The sequence below is a fragment of the Lygodium microphyllum genome, chromosome 14 (genome assembly GCF_053477565.2).
Source record: "Lygodium microphyllum isolate KBCC chromosome 14, Lygodium_microphyllum_v1.1.10, whole genome shotgun sequence".
Taxonomy (NCBI): domain Eukaryota; kingdom Viridiplantae; phylum Streptophyta; class Polypodiopsida; order Schizaeales; family Lygodiaceae; genus Lygodium; species Lygodium microphyllum.
This window is the reverse complement of record NC_141148.1, coordinates 48,019,815-48,038,477: the sequence shown is the minus strand read 5'-3', so window position 1 is coordinate 48,038,477 and position 18,663 is coordinate 48,019,815. Positions and strand designations below refer to the sequence as shown.

At 40.0% G+C, this 18,663-nt stretch overlaps 1 protein-coding gene across 1 annotated transcript in view; it reads left to right on the top strand.

The window, feature by feature from the left end:
- LOC148025576 (vacuolar iron transporter 1-like) overlaps nucleotides 1–9,479 on the top strand; it is a 41,618-nt gene extending 32,139 nt beyond the window's left edge. The window contains exons 3-4 of the mRNA XM_087692103.1: nucleotides 8,501–8,615; nucleotides 8,851–9,479. Coding sequence (XP_087548229.1) covers nucleotides 8,501–8,615; nucleotides 8,851–9,151 — 416 coding nt within the window. The 3' untranslated portion in view covers nucleotides 9,152–9,479. The remainder of the gene's footprint in view (nucleotides 1–8,500; nucleotides 8,616–8,850) is intronic.
- Nucleotides 9,480–18,663: the final 9,184 nt, after the last annotated feature.

Sequence of the window (18,663 nt, the reverse complement as noted above, 5' to 3'; positions counted from 1 at the left end):
CTTACAAAAGGCTTTGAGCTTCTCTCTAGAGAGAGTTTTTGTAAACACATTTTCCAAGTTTTCCTGTATAGGGATATAAACCAAGTCAACCTCTGTTGTATGGAGCCTCTCTTAGATATAATGATAGTGCACCTCAATGTGCTTAGTACGAGCATGAAAAACTAGATTCCTTGCATTTTCCATGGTACTCTGACTATTAGTGTAGTTCCAGTGCTTTTGGTGGTGCAGAAAGAGGATGGTTCATGGAGTATATGCATTGACTATCGTGCTTTGAACAAAATCATGATAAAGAATTGGTTTTTGATCCCTCGGATCGATGATATTATTGATAGATTGCAAGGTAGCCATTTTTTGTTGTATAGATTTTAAAAAGTGGGTATCATTAGACACGCATTGGACTGGAGGATGTGCCTAAGATAGCTTTCAAGATATCTTTTGGATTGTATGAGTTTCTTGTCATGCCTTTTGGACTTACGGATGCTCTTACCACTGCCAATTGGATGATGGATCTCATCTTCAAGTCACATAGAAGATTTATGTGGGCACTTTCTTTAATGACATGATTGCCAATTTAAAAGAATGGGGCAGAGCATAGAAAGAACTTGGACATTGCATTCAATGAACTACATAAGTATAGGCTAGTCATTAATGACAAGAAAAGTGAATTCTTTTTTAATGAAATTCACTTTTCGGAACATATTGTATCGGCTAATGGTATTCGTATATGGATCCTGCAAAGGTTGAAGCAATATGCTCATGGCCTCAATTGAAAAATGTACATGAGATCCACAACTTCTTCAATTTATGTTTTTATTATAGGAAGTATGTACGTGCGTTTGCTGAAATTACATCTCCATTGCATGCTTTACAAAAAAAGAATGTGCCATTTAGATGGACAATAGTGAAAATTTTAGCATTTGAAAAGTTAAAGTAAAAGATGACTTGTGTTTGTGTTGCTTGTTCTACGAAAGTCATTTGCAATTTATTGTTATACATGTGGAAATAGCATTGGGGCTGTTCTAATACACGATAGCCGAGTTGTGGCTTATGAGAGCCGACTTCTCCATGGTGTAGAGAGAAATTTAAAGGTCTATGAGAAAGAGCTCTTAGTCGTAATTCATGCGTTGTCTACGTGGAAACATTATTTGTTAGGGGCTGATTTTACCATGCAAATAGGCCATTGAAGGTTGAGATACTTTCTATTGTAGACAAAGTTGTCAGAGAAGGATATGAGACATCAAATTTTGTCTCTATATTTCATTTTCAGATTGTAGATATTGATGGTTAAAAAAATGTTGTGGCTCATGCATTGTCACATAAGCCACAAAAATTTCAGTTGAGAGCATGATTTATCACACTAAGTTGGATGCTATGAAAGAGAATTATGCTACTAATTTAAACTTTACTAACATTTATGATCAACTTTGCAATGGCCAAAGGCATAATCACTTTGTGCTAAGAGATGGATTTCTAATGATGCATGGACGATCGTGTATCACAAAGCCCTTGAGGCCTAGAGTGATCATTGAAAGTCATGCTCCTCAATATGGAGGACATAGAGATATTGATACCACAATCAAAACAATGGAGCATTTCTTTTATTGGCTAGCTTTGAGACATGATATAGAGTAGTTTGTCAGGATATGTACCATATGTTAGAAGATAAAGCATGATAAGCATCTTTGTTTTTGAGCCTCCTAGGACACCTACAGGTATTAGCTAGCTCTGAGACACGATGTAGAGTAGTTTGTCAAGATATGTACCATATGTCAAATGATAAAGGATGATAGGCAAAAGATGTCGAGTTTGTTACAACCCTTTCCTATTCCAAACACGCCTTGACAGAGCATTTCTATGGATTTTATTTTTGAGCTTCCTAGGACACCTGTCATTTGCACGTCAGAGATAAAGTTTGTAAGAGATATTTGATGAAGTTTCAGAAGTATTCACCAATGGATGCAAAGTGGATAGAGGATGACTTGACACACCATCCTTAGCCGTTGCAACTTTATCTAGATGCCATTTAGTTAGAGTGCGGACTTTAGATCGGTCAGGTTCAACACAATAGGGATCAAGAGCAGTGTGTAATGCTGGAGGGGGAGGTAGCACTTCCACTCAACTAGTTGTGAACAACTCTCGTATGTAGTGGATCTCGGATGCATTTAGTATGTATACAAGGTATTGTGCTGACAGTATATTTGCCATGAGGTTACTACTCAATGTACTAGTCATTGTGAGATGTATGTAGATGAGTATGCGTTTCACCGTGGCACTAAAACTAAGTCTGGCATGAGTTTTTGCCTCAATTTTGAGATCAATCTCTGATTAGTTTCAACTCACTTTTTTATCAGTCTAAGAACAGTTTATGATCACTTTTGGATCAAATTTTTATCAGTATTGGCAATCGGTTTGTGATCAATTTAGGGACACATTTGTAGCAGTTTGTGACCAGTTTTTAGATCAGCAAATGATCAGTTTTCAATTGTTTATAGCATGTTAGTGAATGTCATTGACAGTTTTAGCCATGGTTTACGCTAAATTTATACTTTACTATGGTTGTGAAGTCAGAACAATTGAAAAACATGAGTCCATAAGGTTTCTAGCAACATTTCTAGATTGTTTTTCAATTTTATATCATGTTTATGCTGGCTAGAAATTTTCAACAAGTTTTGGGGCATATGGCATGGTTAAACAAGAGTGGTCAATGTTGTGACTATGATGCCTTATGGGAGTTTGCACTCAAGGACAATTGCAGGGGTTTCAAGGGGGAGGTCTATCATGGGGACGTGAAATTTTTAAGATGCTTTAATCTAGCTAGTAATATTTAATTAAGTTAATAATCAAATGTGCAAGGTTGTTAAGCACATATGTTGCACATGGTAGTTATTTCATGGTATCATGCCAAGGACCCCGAGGATGCAGTTGATGCTAAGGGCAAAAGTTATGACAAGTGCTTCATAGGTTTTGGTTGTTAGTTGGTGTCATTTTGACACTAGGACAATTGTTCGGTCATTAATTGTCAATTGGTGACACTAGGGACTAAGCATCAATTGATTAATTAATGCCAGTTTAAGGGTCAATAGAGATTGGGAACCACTCCAAGTTGTAAGTGGCCTAGCCAATTTATTTATGGGTGGGCACATTTAAATTTGGGCAGGGTCAGAAGGGTTCAAATTAATTTTTAAAATTAATTAATAATGAGAATTAATTCAATGGTTGGATAATGTTGAAAATAGGTTAGAAGGTTGTCACTTGGCACAAATACCCATGAAATTGGAAAAAACGTTTTTTGAGTTGGTGAAGAGCCATTCAGTTTATTCAACCTATGAGAGAGGAAGGAGCAGCTATTGGTATGATTTGCAGCCATTGGAGCACCTTTTGGGACAGCTAAGATCAAGAGAGAACCATTCAGGAGCAGGCGGCAATAGTTCGAGGCCTCCTAGGTGCAAGGGGACAATAGCCATGGGCTGGCGAAATCATTTATTGCCCTCCTAGCAACAATAGACAACTACATTAAATATAGTTTGGTACAAGCAGCAATCAGGTTTGAGCTCTTTCTTGCGTGGATAATCGGGGAATTCTTTCTCTCCATCTTTCTCTCACCTTATCTCAAAAGATCTCAATATTTCTTAGCCATTCTCAACATATCTTAGCCAAATTTGGTAGATAGTAATGAGAATTTTGTTGCAGACCCTAGATTTCTGCAGAAATTAGGGTTTTGCAGCCATCTCAGGACCCATGTCATTAGTCAAGGGCATGGTACACTAAAATTAGCACCTGAAATTCAAGGAATTGTTAGGAATTTTAGATGCCAGCTCATCCATTGTGAATTTGGGACAACATTCGGCTAGTTAGGGTTTCATTAGAGCAAGTCCTCGGTGAAAATCAAGGGGCGATTGGCCCTAAGTGCTTGCTGATTGCTTCTACAACAAGGAGCTTCTGGATCAACAAAGAAGATTGTGCAATCTTAGCTTGTACGCAATATTGGCAATATAAGTTAAAAAAATACTGAAAGGGGTGCTAGTTTTGGGGATAATAGGGTGTCTATTGTCCAAATTTTTTTAGGTAAAGTGTGTATTTTAGTTTATGCTCATTTATTGATTGCTGTAATTAAGTACTTAATTAGGTATTACTGCCCTATCTAAGAAGGAAGGCTAGTTTCACAAGTCACCCAAAAAAGTCTGAAATAAGCCAAGATACAACACTTGGAAGTGAGCTTTACAAGGCCACAAAAAACACTAAAATTATAGGCCAACAACCCACAAACATTCGCATGGAATCCCTAATAGGACCTTCCAAGACATTGAAGAGAAGTGGCCCCGGCAAGGCCACACACAAGAGTGCTAACACCAAGATAAGCACCCCTTCCACAAAGCCAAATGCTTGTAGCACTTGAACTCCCATGAAAACCCATCTTACAAAACACAGACGTAATAAATAAATTCCTAGCTTATACAAGCCATATGGCACCATTGACAAGCTCCTCCTTCATAAGAAGCCTACTCCAACACCAAGAACGTAGCTTTTGAAGTGACAAAATACTATAGGCAAGCAACCTCCCATCAAGAACGTAGCTTATACAAGCCATATGGCAACATTGACAAGCTCCTCCTTCATAAGAAGCCTACTCCAACACCAAGAACATAGCTTTTGAGGCAACAAAATACTATAGGCAAGCAACCTCCCATCAATATAATATCCAACTTAGACAATCTTCCTTTCTGAAGCAGCTTGGCATGATTAGGCACCTGGTGCTTCGGTTGGTCTCTTGGGTAGGCTACCCTTGAGATTCAGCTCTTCCTTTTTGAGTCATGTTGTTTTCAAGGGATACATGACCCAGTTGTTGGAGATATTTTTATGTCACTTTCTTCTAGCGGGTTTGGACTCTTTTGAAACATTGATTTCTAATTTGCAGAAGGTATCAAGACAATATGGGATTTCTCATGCTTCACTTAATAGGTAATGTTTGCATGCTATGGAAGACATGTCATCCCTGGTCCTCTACTATTGCTTTATTTGTTGCATGATGTTTTTGTGGTGAACATGGCTGGGTGAACTTATTCAAGGCTTTCAACTACAATCTTACCAATAAACTAAGCTTAGGAATCTAACCGATGGTCTTCAAGATAGCTCTTGTGAGACATAATTTCTTTTGAGCCTTGCTTGTATCCTCGACACGAGAGAATATGGTGAGATTGCAAAATGTAGATGGTCACATAATGACGGACCCCAATATTGTATGTACATATAGGGACTACTTCACAAACCTTTTGGATTCACAACAAGCATGTTCTTCTCAGGTTGCTCAAGCCCATGCAACCTTTTGTGCTTTGGTTGGAGATTAGGCTCCCCACGACATGCAAGACTTCCTATAGGCTAATATCCATGAGGGTCAAGTTATGGATATCTTGTTGCACTTGCCTAATGATAAAAGTATCGGCTAGGATAGTATTAGAAATGAATTCTTTGGCACCTATGCACCTCTTTTGGCAAAACCTTCGGTGGCCATGTGCCAAAAGGTTTGGGTTTTGGGCAACATGCCTTTATTATGGAAAGACAGGGTGATTAAGTTGATCCCTAAAGTTCCCTCTCCTCCGAAACTTACACAATGGAGACTGATTTTATTGATAGGATCTATGTATAAGATCTTTGCAAAGATGTTAGCAAACTGTCTGCATAAATACTTACTCGATCTTGTTCATCCTCACCAATATGGGTTTATCAAGGGGCAAAACATTCTTCATAATGTCTTGAATGCACATATGGCCATAGACTATACATGACACATGCAACAAGAGATTGTTCTAGTGCAATTGGATCTTGTAAAGGCCTTTGACTTCTTGGAATGGTCTTTTCTTGCACATCTCATGCAAGTCATGGGTTTTGGGCCTCACATGTCTAGGTTGATCTACACCATCAACATGGATTCTACTTCCTGTGTTATTCTAAATGGTGGAGTCATTGTTTTTCCTTGCATGCTTGGTCTGACATGACTGCCTTCTCAGCCCACATTTTTTTGCACTTGCTACTCAGCCCATTCTTTCTTTGCTTTTGCACCTTGTTGATACATGACAACTAATTGGTTTATCTCTACCTTCGAAACAACATTTTGTTGAGCATGCACTGTGTGATGATACTTTTATGATATCACAAAAGTTGGAACCCAAGTTTGTTTATTGGAAATCTCAAGCTTGGGCATTCCATGTGCACCTTAAAGTGGCGTAGATTATTATGCTCCCCATGCTCACCTACTTCTTGCCATTGCTGCCCTGGACCAATGTTGCATCGAAGGATTTCACCTAGCACTTCCATTTCATGCTATGAAAGAAGGATTCTATGTACGTATGTATATCTTGGATATCCTAGAGTCATGTTTGCACCCTGAAATCCATGGGAGATGGGGTGGTTTTGGATGTGAAGACCCATATAGCAGCCCTTTTTTGGTCCCTATTTCAGGTTGTATGTATTGGCCAACAATCTTGGACTCTTATTGCCTGTGTTTTTCTTGAAGATTGGGACCTTTGGCATGGTAACACGAAGATTCAGGGTTCATGGTGGCATGTGCTCATGGAAAATGGTACTTTCCAAGGCCCAATTGCATCCAGTAGGGGAGAGATAGGCAATTGATTCATGTAGATGGAAATTCTAGTGGTGTCTCATCTACTTTCTTGGGAGGGCAAATTAGAGGAGAGACCTAAGTTTAATTGCATGACCCACCTTGGATTGACCTCAGTGGTGGATGATGCCACTCTCTTGCCCCAATGCACATTGATGTATTTTCCCACTATTAGATAGGCCTTTTGGGTCCCTTGTGGCTATGGTGATCTTTGGGGCAGAGTCTCCAATCTTTTGTAGGACCGGTAACCCTTTCCTATCCTGGATTCTGATTATTCCTGGTGGTATTGGGATCTTGTAGGGTGTTTGACCCCTCAGTCTTCTTTAGTTAATTAGATTTATTATTTCATGATCCAAGACCACACACGGTTGACCACCAAAGCTAATGCACTCAGGGGATCGCACAAATCTAAAGCTTGGTGGAAATTGGCAACAATGAAGGGATGGATCAACTAGACACCATTCAAATGCAAGGTATTCATTTGGAGAATGTTGGTTGGGGACCTTCCCCTTGCGTCAACTCTTTATTGCAAGGGTATTTATAATGGAATTTTTTTTCTTCTATACCACTATGGTTGAGTCTCCCTGTCACAGATTCATCTCCTATCCTTTTGCTCGAAAGATTTGGGCCCTCCTCTCGAACATTTGGCATGTTGTGGTGGGGACTAGGGCGCGTCCTCTTAATTGAGTATTTGGTAAAGCTAAATATCATTGTCTGGCACAACTTCCTGTGAAGATTTTGTTTCACTTTATTAGATTTTGGGGTTGTTGTTGTATTTGGGTCACTCCAATGCCTTCCATTTTCTTAATGCCGCCTTGGGCATCCAATGCTACGTTGCAAATCTTAAGGGACTTCTCCAATGGCATCTTGATCTTATGCAATACGCTGATATCTTGGTTAGAGATGACTTAGTTTCTTTTGAGTGGTCCCCTCACTGACCTTGCCGTGACTTGTATTCTTTTGTACTTTTGTCTGTGATATTATATAACTCATTACAAAAGAAAAGAGAGAGCAAGCCAATAGGCCAAACTTACATGGTGCTCAAAAACTCATTCTTTCAACATGGTGCAAGCTAACAGTTATTGTCCAATCACTTTATTCTGTACATGCACCTTCACAGAAGCTTCCAAGGGTACTCTAGGTCATTTGGACTAGTTGTAAGACCTATCTCCACTTGAAAACTCCACAACAACTTACAATGTATGTTGTCCAAAATAAAACAAAAGCTTTCACAACTCATTTGGAGGTGGGTTGTATGACAATCCAACTTGTTTATACTGCAATTTTATGTTGAGGATATCATGCAGGGCTCAATATAGGTAGACCAAGCGTGAGCAACAAACACACTTGCTTGGAGGTTTACCCCCTTTCCTAGAAACCACTCTACAAAACAAAATACTTCATTATCCCTCCTTTAGATAGCGCTGGCCTACTACTTCCTGTGGCTTGATAAACCTACTCCGAACAAAGAGACTCGAATACATTCTGAAATTCTAATTGCCTTTTAGACGTTGTTCCTATTTGCACTCAATATATTCAGTTAATAAGTTTGCTAGTTTTAGAAGCTTCTCTCTGAAGGGGATTTAATCAACTCAAAGAAGGCAGTATTGGTTCTCTCTCTGGGAACGGTAGATTATTGTTTCTGACTACAGGTGACATGCTTCATGGTTTTTCTCTCTGGGTGTTGCGGATTATTGTTTTTGACTACAGATGACATGCGTCATATGATGTTTCTCTGTGGGTGTTGTGGATTATTGTTGCTCTCCATGCTGCATGATGTTTTCAAGAACAAGCACTGGGCTTTAACATTATAGTATATCTACCTTCATCGTCTTAACTTTCATCTGATGGGTTGCTCAAATTATTCCTGCTGTATCTCTTCAGAAGCGGATGAAGTGGGAGAGATTCTATCCAACTTCGGCTTGCGGCCTCAAGAGTATATGCCTGTGGTGGAGGCATTAAGAAACCGGCCAGAAGATTGGGTGGAGTTCATGATGAGGTACCTGCTATCACAAGACTATATGCTCATGACAAGTTTCATGGTTTCGCTGTTAGTGGCAATGCACCCATGATTTATTACTTGTTAGCATGTCAGATTTGATTAATCCAATTTACCCATCTGAGGCAGGATTAATTACTAATGACTTGTCTTCATATCAGATTTCAATCCAACATATCCATACGAAGCACAGCATTAATGACTAATGGCTTGAATTGTTTGTGCACCACAACAGATTTGAATTGGGACTCGAGAAGCCGGATCCGAGGCGCGCGTGGCAAAGCGCTCTCACGATTGCACTCTCTTACATTCTGGGAGGATTGATACCACTCTTGCCATACATGGTGTTCCCAAAAGCCAAGCTTGCATTGAAGGTTTCAGTGGGATTCACGTTGGTGGCTTTACTGATCTTCGGTTACATCAAGGGCTGTGCTACTGGCACCAGACCATTGATAAGTTCTGTTCAAACTGCTTTCATCGGGGCCCTTGCTTCTGCTGCTGCGTTTGGAATTGCGCTTCTCATACAACAAAGCTGATCCTTACCATTTTGGTCATGAAAGAACAATGGGGTTACACTCCCCCCCCTCTTAATTAGTACCCTAGCAGCATAAGAGGAGCGTTTGAAACCCCTCTTACTTAGTAAGCCTAGCATTAGGGGAGCATTTGATTAGGTGCCTCCAATACTTTCTCAATAGGCTTGCCTCCATTTACAACAAAATTCGTAGGTTTGGGTCAAGAAAATTTAACTGTCTTATGCTAAAGTGGTAAGTTTTGTTAGAAAAGTACAAGTAACTTGAGTGGGGTTGAGTGGTCACTCATAAATGATTTATTAATCTCACATGCATATTAGCAAAACCATCTTGATGGAGGTCTCGGAAGAATGCATTTTTAGCTCCTTTTGTTAAGTGGTAAGTTACAATTTTGTTTTATCAATCTCTCTCACACATTTGTGAATCCTTATTGGTGTTTTATCATGTGCAATGAGGTTTATGGAAGCCCTGTGGTATAAAAAACGGCCGACAGATTTCAGTATGTGAGATAAAGCTAGCCTTCTAAATGGGATATGAGCATAAGTTGCACATCCAATCCATAGAAAAACAAGATATCATAAAAGATGGTAAGAATAATGGCGTGGAGGATGATGAAGAGATTGGACGTACATAACTAAGCCACCTATTAGAAAATACATGACTTCTCCACCATTTGGTCTTTTTAAGGATGTAAGATTATTTTATAATTTGCACAATTATCCTGGAACAGTAGTAAATAATTGCATCATCATAAAAGATAGTCTATCTCAGCTGTAGTTTAAGGCTTTACAAAACATTTTGTAAACTTATCCTTACTTCTTAGTTCCCTAGAAAGCAATGATCACATCAAGCATACAAATATTGAAGGTTTTGTTTAGAGCATACAATGTTTGTGTCCTCCTCAATTGGCTTATGTTTTGGAACACCAATGAAATGTAACAAGGACATCTTATATCGAGTTTCATGCTCTCATAGTTTTCTCGTACATATTCGTTGCTTTACCAAACTTGACAAGCCTTTGAAACGGTCATCGAATCCTCTATTTTTGCTTCAACTCTTAACCACTTTGTTCCAAAGTGCCCCAACTTCATGGAACTCCTAAAAATGGTACTCCACAAATTTTTTCTTTGCTTTGCCCAATATATATATGGATGTTTTGGAAGCCTTAAGAAAAGCCTATCCCTTGTTGGGAGACTCTTTGAGACCACCCTTTATAGTACAAAGTGAACTTGGGTTGAGGGCATTTTCATCTTATCTCTTTAACATTATTGAAAATCTAATTGCTATGCTTCTTGAAGACCTTTCATTCAGTGTTTGAAAAACACTTTTTCCCCCAACTAATAAAATAATAATAAGAGGTTGAAATGTGACTCGTTTTGGGCAAAAAATATTACATTAGTAGGTTTCATAACAAAATTTTCGAAAAAATAGCTCATTTTCATTAAGGTGACTACCAGTTTTTGGGGATCCAACTATGGAAATATACTAAGGATGTTATATGAACATTGCCTCCATGTGACACTTGCACAACCAATTATATGTGCACACCATTAGGACTTAGTCATTTGTTGATCTGCTAGTAGTAACTTAGTCATATGTTGATTGTTGGCTAATAGTATGGGGTAGGCCAAGTGCAGTGAAGGCCTCTTCATCTCTAGGATATAAGCATGTTTGATTTTGTGTGATTGGTAATTTATGCTTTTATAGGGACCATTATGTAATTTTTTATCATGAGGAAGATGTACATTGTCAAGATTGTGGGAGAGAAGGAAGGAGTCTCGCTTGAAGCTTTCTTGCTTGCACAATGGGGGAAGACACACAAGGGTGGAGGCTGAAAACAGTTTTCCTCTTCTTAGTTGTGTAAGCCAAAAGAACTCAAGTACAAAGAAATAGAAGAACCCTATATATGGGTCTCAAACCAAACTCAACTAACTAAGGTGGCATACTAACTGAGTCACGAACTAGAGTAGATAAGGATAGCTATCATGTAGCTATTATTCATGGGCGGTGTACCAACCGCGTCTGCAACTGACAAGTCGGTGACATAAATATACAACGGTCACCCTGGCGTATCACGAGTGGAGCTCGATATCTCAACACTCCCCCTCGAGCTCAATCCCAATTCCTGCACACCAAGCAGGTCTCTGAACTTGCGCAGCTTCTCTGCGCCCAATGCCTTCGTGAATATGTCAGCTACCTGATCCTCTGTGCTGACATAAACTAGATCAATAAGACCTAGTAAAACCCTCTCTCGCACATAGTGATAATGCACCTCAATGTGCTTTGTTCTAGCATGATAGATTGGGTTATTTGCCAAGTGTATACTACTCATGTTGTCACAATAAATGACAACTGGCCCATCTGTAGACTGATGCATATCATAAAGTAGCTTATGCAACCAAGCTACCTCACATGCAGCCATTGCTGCACCCCTGTACTCAGCCTCTGTGCTCGACAAGGCAACTGTAGGCTGTTTCTTGCTGCTCCAAGTGACTGCAGCACTCCCAAAAGAGAATACATATCCACTGGTAGATCGTCTATCAGAAATACTACCAGCCCAATCAGCATCAGTGTATCCATGCAACTGTATCTGAACCCCAGTCTCATAAAATAGTCCATACTGCAATGTGGACTTCACATACCTAAGTATGCGTCTAGCCGCATCCAAATGTGGTTTCCTTGGAGCCTGCATAAACTGACTTACCAATCCAACAGCATAGCTCAAATCTGGCCTGGTAATAGTCATATAAATCAAACTTCCTACTATGCGTCTGTACATAGTAGGGTCTTCTAGAAGCTCACCTGCATCTGTGCTCAGCTTCACATTTTGCTCCAAAGGAACTGAAATAGGCTTACAGCCTGTCATCCCATATTTGGACAGTATGTCCAATCCATACTGCCTCTGCAAGAGCTGTATCCCACTTGGTGATCTAATCACCTCAATGCCCAAGAAATAACGCAGCTCTCCCAAATCCTTCATCTCAAACTTCTGCTTCAATAGCATTTTCACATGAAGGATATCTTCATCACTGTCACCTGTCATAATCAAATCATCAACATAAATGACAAGCAGCATAATACCTTTCTCTGTTTTTCTCACATAAAGTGAGAAATCTGCCTTGGAAATCTGAAAGCCAATAGTGACAAGATACTGTCCTATCTTGTCAGACCATGCTCTAGGTGCTTGCTTCAAGCCATACAAGGCTTTCTTCAACCTGCAAACAAACTCAGGATGAACAGCATGCACATAACCTGGTGGCTGCTCCATATAGACCTCTTCTTGCAAATCACCATGCAAGAAGGCATTCTTTACATCCATCTGATGTAAAGACCATCCCTTTGATGCAGCCATAGCAATGACTGCTCTTACGGTTGCCATCCTTGCAACCGGACTAAATGTTTCTTCATAGTCAATGCCATATGTTTGTGCATACCCCTTGACTACTAATCTTGCCTTGTATCTGTTCACAGAACCATCAGCATTGTGCTTCACCTTATAAACCCACTTACAGCCAATTGCATTCTTACCTTTAGGCAAAGGTACTAACTCCCATGTAGCATTTGCTTCCAAGGCATCCATTTCTTCATCCATGGCTTTCTCCCATTTTTCTTTTCCCATGGCTTGCTCAAAAGATGTGGGTTTTGGTTCCTGTATCACTTTGACCATATATGCATAGTGAATGGCTGTAAATCCATCATATTTCAGCCTATCCACAGGATACCTAGCTCTTGTAGACCTGCGCAAAGTAGGTTCACTCCCAGGTGCTCTCAAAACATCCCTGGTCTTCCTTACTCCAGGTGTAACAATAGAAGGAATACCCAACTCATCATCAATGCTCTGTTCTGAGCCACTGGATTCACCATCCACATAAGAGTGACCTGCATTCACATCAAACATGGGCTGATCAACCTTCTCTTTTCCTTTTCGTGATACCTGCATACCACTATCTGCATTGCTTTGAGAAGATTCTCCTGATCTCAATCTGCCTGTCCATGGCGAAGAATGTGAACCACTGCTAGAGGACGCTCCAGGTCCACTAATATTTTGTGACTGCTGCTGTGAATTCTGTGTAGCATTACCATTTTGTGCATCTTCATCATCAATCACATTTACTGGTTTATACCAGCTACTCATCTCATCAAAAACAACATCTCTGCTCACTGTAAACTTACGAGTAGAAGGGTTATAGCATCTATACCCTTTTTGCTGCAGAGAGTAACCAATAAAGATGCACTTCTCAGCTTTTGGATCCAACTTGGATCTCAGCTCATCTGGCACATGTACATAGGCAATGCAACCAAAAATTTTCAAATGAGAAATATCTGGTTTCCTACCAGTATACCTCTCCTCTGGAGTCATTCCATGTATTGCTGCAGTGGGAGTCCTGTTCATTATGTAGACTGCTGTAGCAACTGCTTCAGCCCAATAAAAATCTGGCAAGTCTTTTTCATTGAGCATGGCATGAGATACCTCTCCAATATGCCTGTTTTTCCTTTCTGCAATTCCATTTTGTTGTGGTGTATAACTGCATGAATATTGCTGCTTTATGCCATGCTCCTGCAAGAACTTTGCAAACTCATTTGAGAGGTACTCTCCCCCTCCATCTGACCTTAGGCATTTTATCTGCAAGCCTGTTTCTTTTTCAACCATAGCTTTAAGAGTTTTGAAATGCCCAAAAACTTCACTTTTCTTTTTCATAAAATACACCCAAACTTTTCTGCTATAGTCATCAATAAAACTGACAAAATAATGACAGCCTCCAAGAGATGCAGCTTTAGTTGTCCACACATCAGAGTGAATTAATTCCAATGGCTTCTCACTCTCTTGAACATGTCTAGGAAATGGTTTCCTTGCCTGTTTTCCAAACTGACAGGCTTCACATACCTTATGCATTTCTGCAACCTTGAATTTGGGCAATCCTGCAACAATATTTTGGGCCTGCATTGATTTAAGTCGCTGTACATTAACATGACCAATGCGTTTATGCCAGATATCAATATCTGCAACTACACCGGTCCCATGTGCAAACATTGCTGCACTCAATTCAGACATGTCTGCATCCAATGTAAACATTCTGCCCTTCTTCTTTCCTTTTGCTATCAAGCGACCTTTATTTTTCATATCCTCAACAAAGCATCCATGAGGATTAAATCTGACCTGCAAGCCCTGTTCAACCATTTGACCAACTGAAACCAGATTCTTGGTGATATTCGGGACATGAAATACATCGGACAGGTATTTCTTTTTCCCACCCTACATAGACAAGGGAATTTTTCCAATCTGCACAATAGGATGTGTAGTATCATCACCAGTCTCCACAAATCCTGGTTTTTCCATTTTCCTTGCATCCTCCATCCATTCTGCATGACCTGTCATGTGGTTTGATGCACCTGAGTCAACATACCATACATCATTGCTTTCTTCTGCACTTGTCATAGAATTGTTCATGTGCTGCACCATGAACAAATGCTCATTTCTGTCATCACCCTGTCTACTAGAAGATGCATAATTCCCTTGTTGCAGTTTTCCATTCATGATGTCATTCTGCTTTTTATAGCAGTCTTTAGCCATATGACCCATTTTACCACAGTAGTAGCATTCAACATTACTGTTTGCATTTTGGCCTCTTTCCCATCCACCACGACCTCTTTGGCTCCCCCTGCCTCTAGAGTTACCACGTCCTCCTCCATAGGACTGGTTTTCTTGAGTTTGCTGCATATTCTGATTTCTGCCACGGCCTCCAAATCGGCCTCCTCTACCTCTGCCTCTACCTCTTCCAGCATTTGAGTAGAAGACAGCTTCTTTTGAAGTTCCTCCTGAAGAAGATGCACCACCATTTCTCTGTTCCTCAGAAATTAGAAGAGCAATCAACTTCTCAAAATCAGGAAATCTTTCACGAACTGAAATGGATGTCCGAAACTGTGCATAATCCTTTCCTAGACCATTCAAGGTCACGGAAACTAAATCATCATCTTCCACTGGCGACCCAATGGAAGCAAGTGCATCTGCAATCTTCTTCACCTTCATGTGGTAGTCGTTGATGCTCATACTTTCTCTTTGCACATTATGCAACTCTTGCTTGAGCTGCATTTTCCTGGCTTGCGTATTTGTGCTATACATTTTTGACAAAGTATCCCATGCCTCCTTTGGCGTACTTGCATCCTGAATATGCACAATCATAGAGTCTGAAATACTGATAGACAGCCAATACATAACTTTCCTGGCTCTCTCATGCCATGTTTTAAATGCCTGCATTTGTTGTTGATTGGGAACATCAGGAAGAACTGGTTCTTCTTCATTTCCTGCAACAAATTCCCAATATCCTTTTCCCATAAGGAAATTCGTCATTCTAAACTTCCATGCCTGGAAGTTGTTCTTGTCAAGCTTTTCAGTGAAAATCTGTGAAAGAGAATCAGACGCCATTACAGAATACTGCAAGAAATTCTGTCACTGCAAAAAACACAGCTTCACCCTCACAAGGGCAAATCTGCAAAACTGGCGAAAGTGGTATTTGACCACACAGTCACTTCCTAGTGACGATTTTGCATAAACAGGAACCAAGGATGATTCTGAAACTCCCAATGTCTCTGCGCACAAGCATACGATGCAATTTCTACAGTAACTTTTCACCGACCTGTAGAACAGTGGTCGCACAGCATAAAACTGAGCCTTTTCTTGAGTGCGTGCAGAAAACTTCCGTCTGCAAAACAGGCCCCGAAATGGCCTCAAATAAAAAAAACAAGGTCGCCAAGGGCTAAAGCCCTGCCCCGCAGCATATACTGCCCTCTTGCTTCACCGCGAAGGGCGTCTCAACCTGAGACAATGCACTCCTGCAATTTCCGGCTGTGCTACCTGCAGAGATCTGCTCCCAAAACAGGAAATGAAAGCAACACTGCTCCTCTTACCAGACCACCGCGAGCTTGGCTTGCTTTCTTGAGCTCCTTACCACGAACAAGGCTCTGATACCATGTCAAGATTGTGGGAGAGAAGGAAGGAGTCTCGCTTGAAGCTTTCTTGCTTGCACAATGGGGGAAGACACACAAGGGTGGAGGCTGAAAACAGTTTTCCTCTTCTTAGTTGTGTAAGCCAAAAGAACTCAAGTACAAAGAAATAGAAGAACCCTATATATGGGTCTCAAACCAAACTCAACTAACTAAGGTGGCATACTAACTGAGCCACGAACTAGAGTAGATAAGGATAGCTATCATGTAGCTATTATTCATGGGCGGTGTACCAACCGCGTCTGCAACTGACAAGTCGGTGACATAAATATACAACGGTCACCCTGGCGTATCACGAGTGGAGCTCGATATCTCAACATACATGGCAACCACCCATAGTAGTTCCATATATGGCTATCTTGAATAAGCTACTATTGACACCAAGGATCATGTGGAAGAGACTTCTTTTTAGATAATAAGGGAAGACACATTGAGTGTACCTATAAAGCCACTTATTTAGCTTGTTAAAGTGGTAAGCATGCGAGCTATGATGACATTGTTAAGGTTTTTTTAAAAAGGAATACCCACACATTATCCCCTCACCTCTCCCAAACAACCAATAAAGAAAGTATCTAAGCATCACAAAGTATGTATAATGATAATTAGAAGGTAGTCATGAGAAAGAAAAACCAATTTATACAATTAAAGCATCTAGTAGACACATAAATTATCAACTGAGTTTCAGTTAGTAGAGATTAGTAGTGCTTGTTGCAAATTATTGTGATGGAAAGAGAGAGGACATCAAGAGTCAATAGAATCGACTAAACCCTCAATCATGCGCATTCACGGGTGGATGCATTGTGTATCTCACATACTTTTGTTCTTGAGACACTAAATGTGGGGGGCCTTCTTCCTAGTACCACACGTTGCATTATTAGGGGGAGGGGAGAAGGTGACATAGGAATTGTATCTTGAATATGCACACATGGAATGAGACCCATGATGTGAAAGATAATAGGTGCATATGCACATATAAGCTAAACAAAGCATACAATTCCAATTATACATGTCACATCCCAATCATAGGGTTTTCATCCCATGATTAGGAACCCAATGAATAGAGGGTAAGGTTGGAGGTGAGATAGGATCATGATACTCTTATGTATGATGCCAGGGGGCATGTTCCATGGTGGATTCCGTGAGGTTTTTATTCCACAGTGGATTCCGTGAGGTTTTGCGGTGGATTTCATAAAACTATATTTAATGGTTGGGCTCATACACAAGGTGGATTCCTTGTGCAAGAAGCTGACGAGGATGTCTGTCTTTTTCAGGTGTCAGATTAATTTAATGTGCACGTGGGTGATTCCACAGTGGGTGATTTTGCAAAATACATATTTAAATTAATGGATGTTTATGAGTTTAGAGTGCACTCGTATTAAATTAAGGTTATGATAGAGTTCCAACCTATTTGGTTATTTTGTAGCTGAAGACTGCTAGGTATTCACTTTTGTCGGTTTAATTTTACTATTTTTTAACAATTGTGAATGCTTCAGTTGATGTGTAGAGCAGGCAGCAGTGGCATTGGGAATCACTAAGCGATGGCATGTATTCAAATTACCTATAATAAATTATCATTTGTGATGGACACATAATTTATCATTAAAGGCGTGGCGCTTTAGGCACACTTATTTATTAAAACACTTGATAAACATATATTATTTTGTATGTGTATAGGGGCTCGGTTTAAATATTTCATTATTGGACATTGTATTTGGGCACAGCTTAATTTTGGAGATGCCCAACCGCTTTATTCTTTATTTGGGCAAAAGCAAACACAAAAGCTAAAGCATGCTAATTGTAAATTGGGTTATTTTTTAGCTTGGAGATTAATAAATTTATAAATACATGTCTTGTGGAGTGTTCACACAAGGCATAGGGGGAGATTGTACCCAATTGGTCTTTTTGCTTCATGTCGTGCAAAACCTTCGTCTTACTTTATGAGTTTTAGTAGAGTTCTTTGTTCTTGGGGACCTTCGGGCATTCACTACACATGCATACAACATCCAATTTGCATACTAGTGGTATCAAAGCGAAGCTGAGATCAAGGGCTTCCAATTGCTTACCATCTCGCGTGAAGGCGAAGCTCATGGAAGCAATGGGCTCTATAGGCAGTCTCGCGACAAACCGTCAATACCATTGTGTTCGTGGTGGTGAAGAACCCCCTATTGTGCTATTAGATTGCGAATGACCACTCTTTGGCAATGGAGGACCACTTTCTCCTTTATCAACATGTTTTTTTCTCAGAGAAGTAGAGAAGAAGAAGATAAAGCTTATAGTTAAAACAAAAGCATTATAAGCTTAAAAAGACTTAAGAGCTCCCAATTTCAATCGTCAGCGCGACGGAAGGACGTACTGACAGGTGACGAATTCGGCATCAACATATCGTCGTCTTGCATGTTGACTTGACGATTTGATTAAGCTTTTTATTAAAAAGATTAAGCTTAAGGTTTTAAGCTTAAACTAAAGCTTAAGGATTTTACTCTTAAATCTCTTGCATAGTGGAAGTTCACACAGAA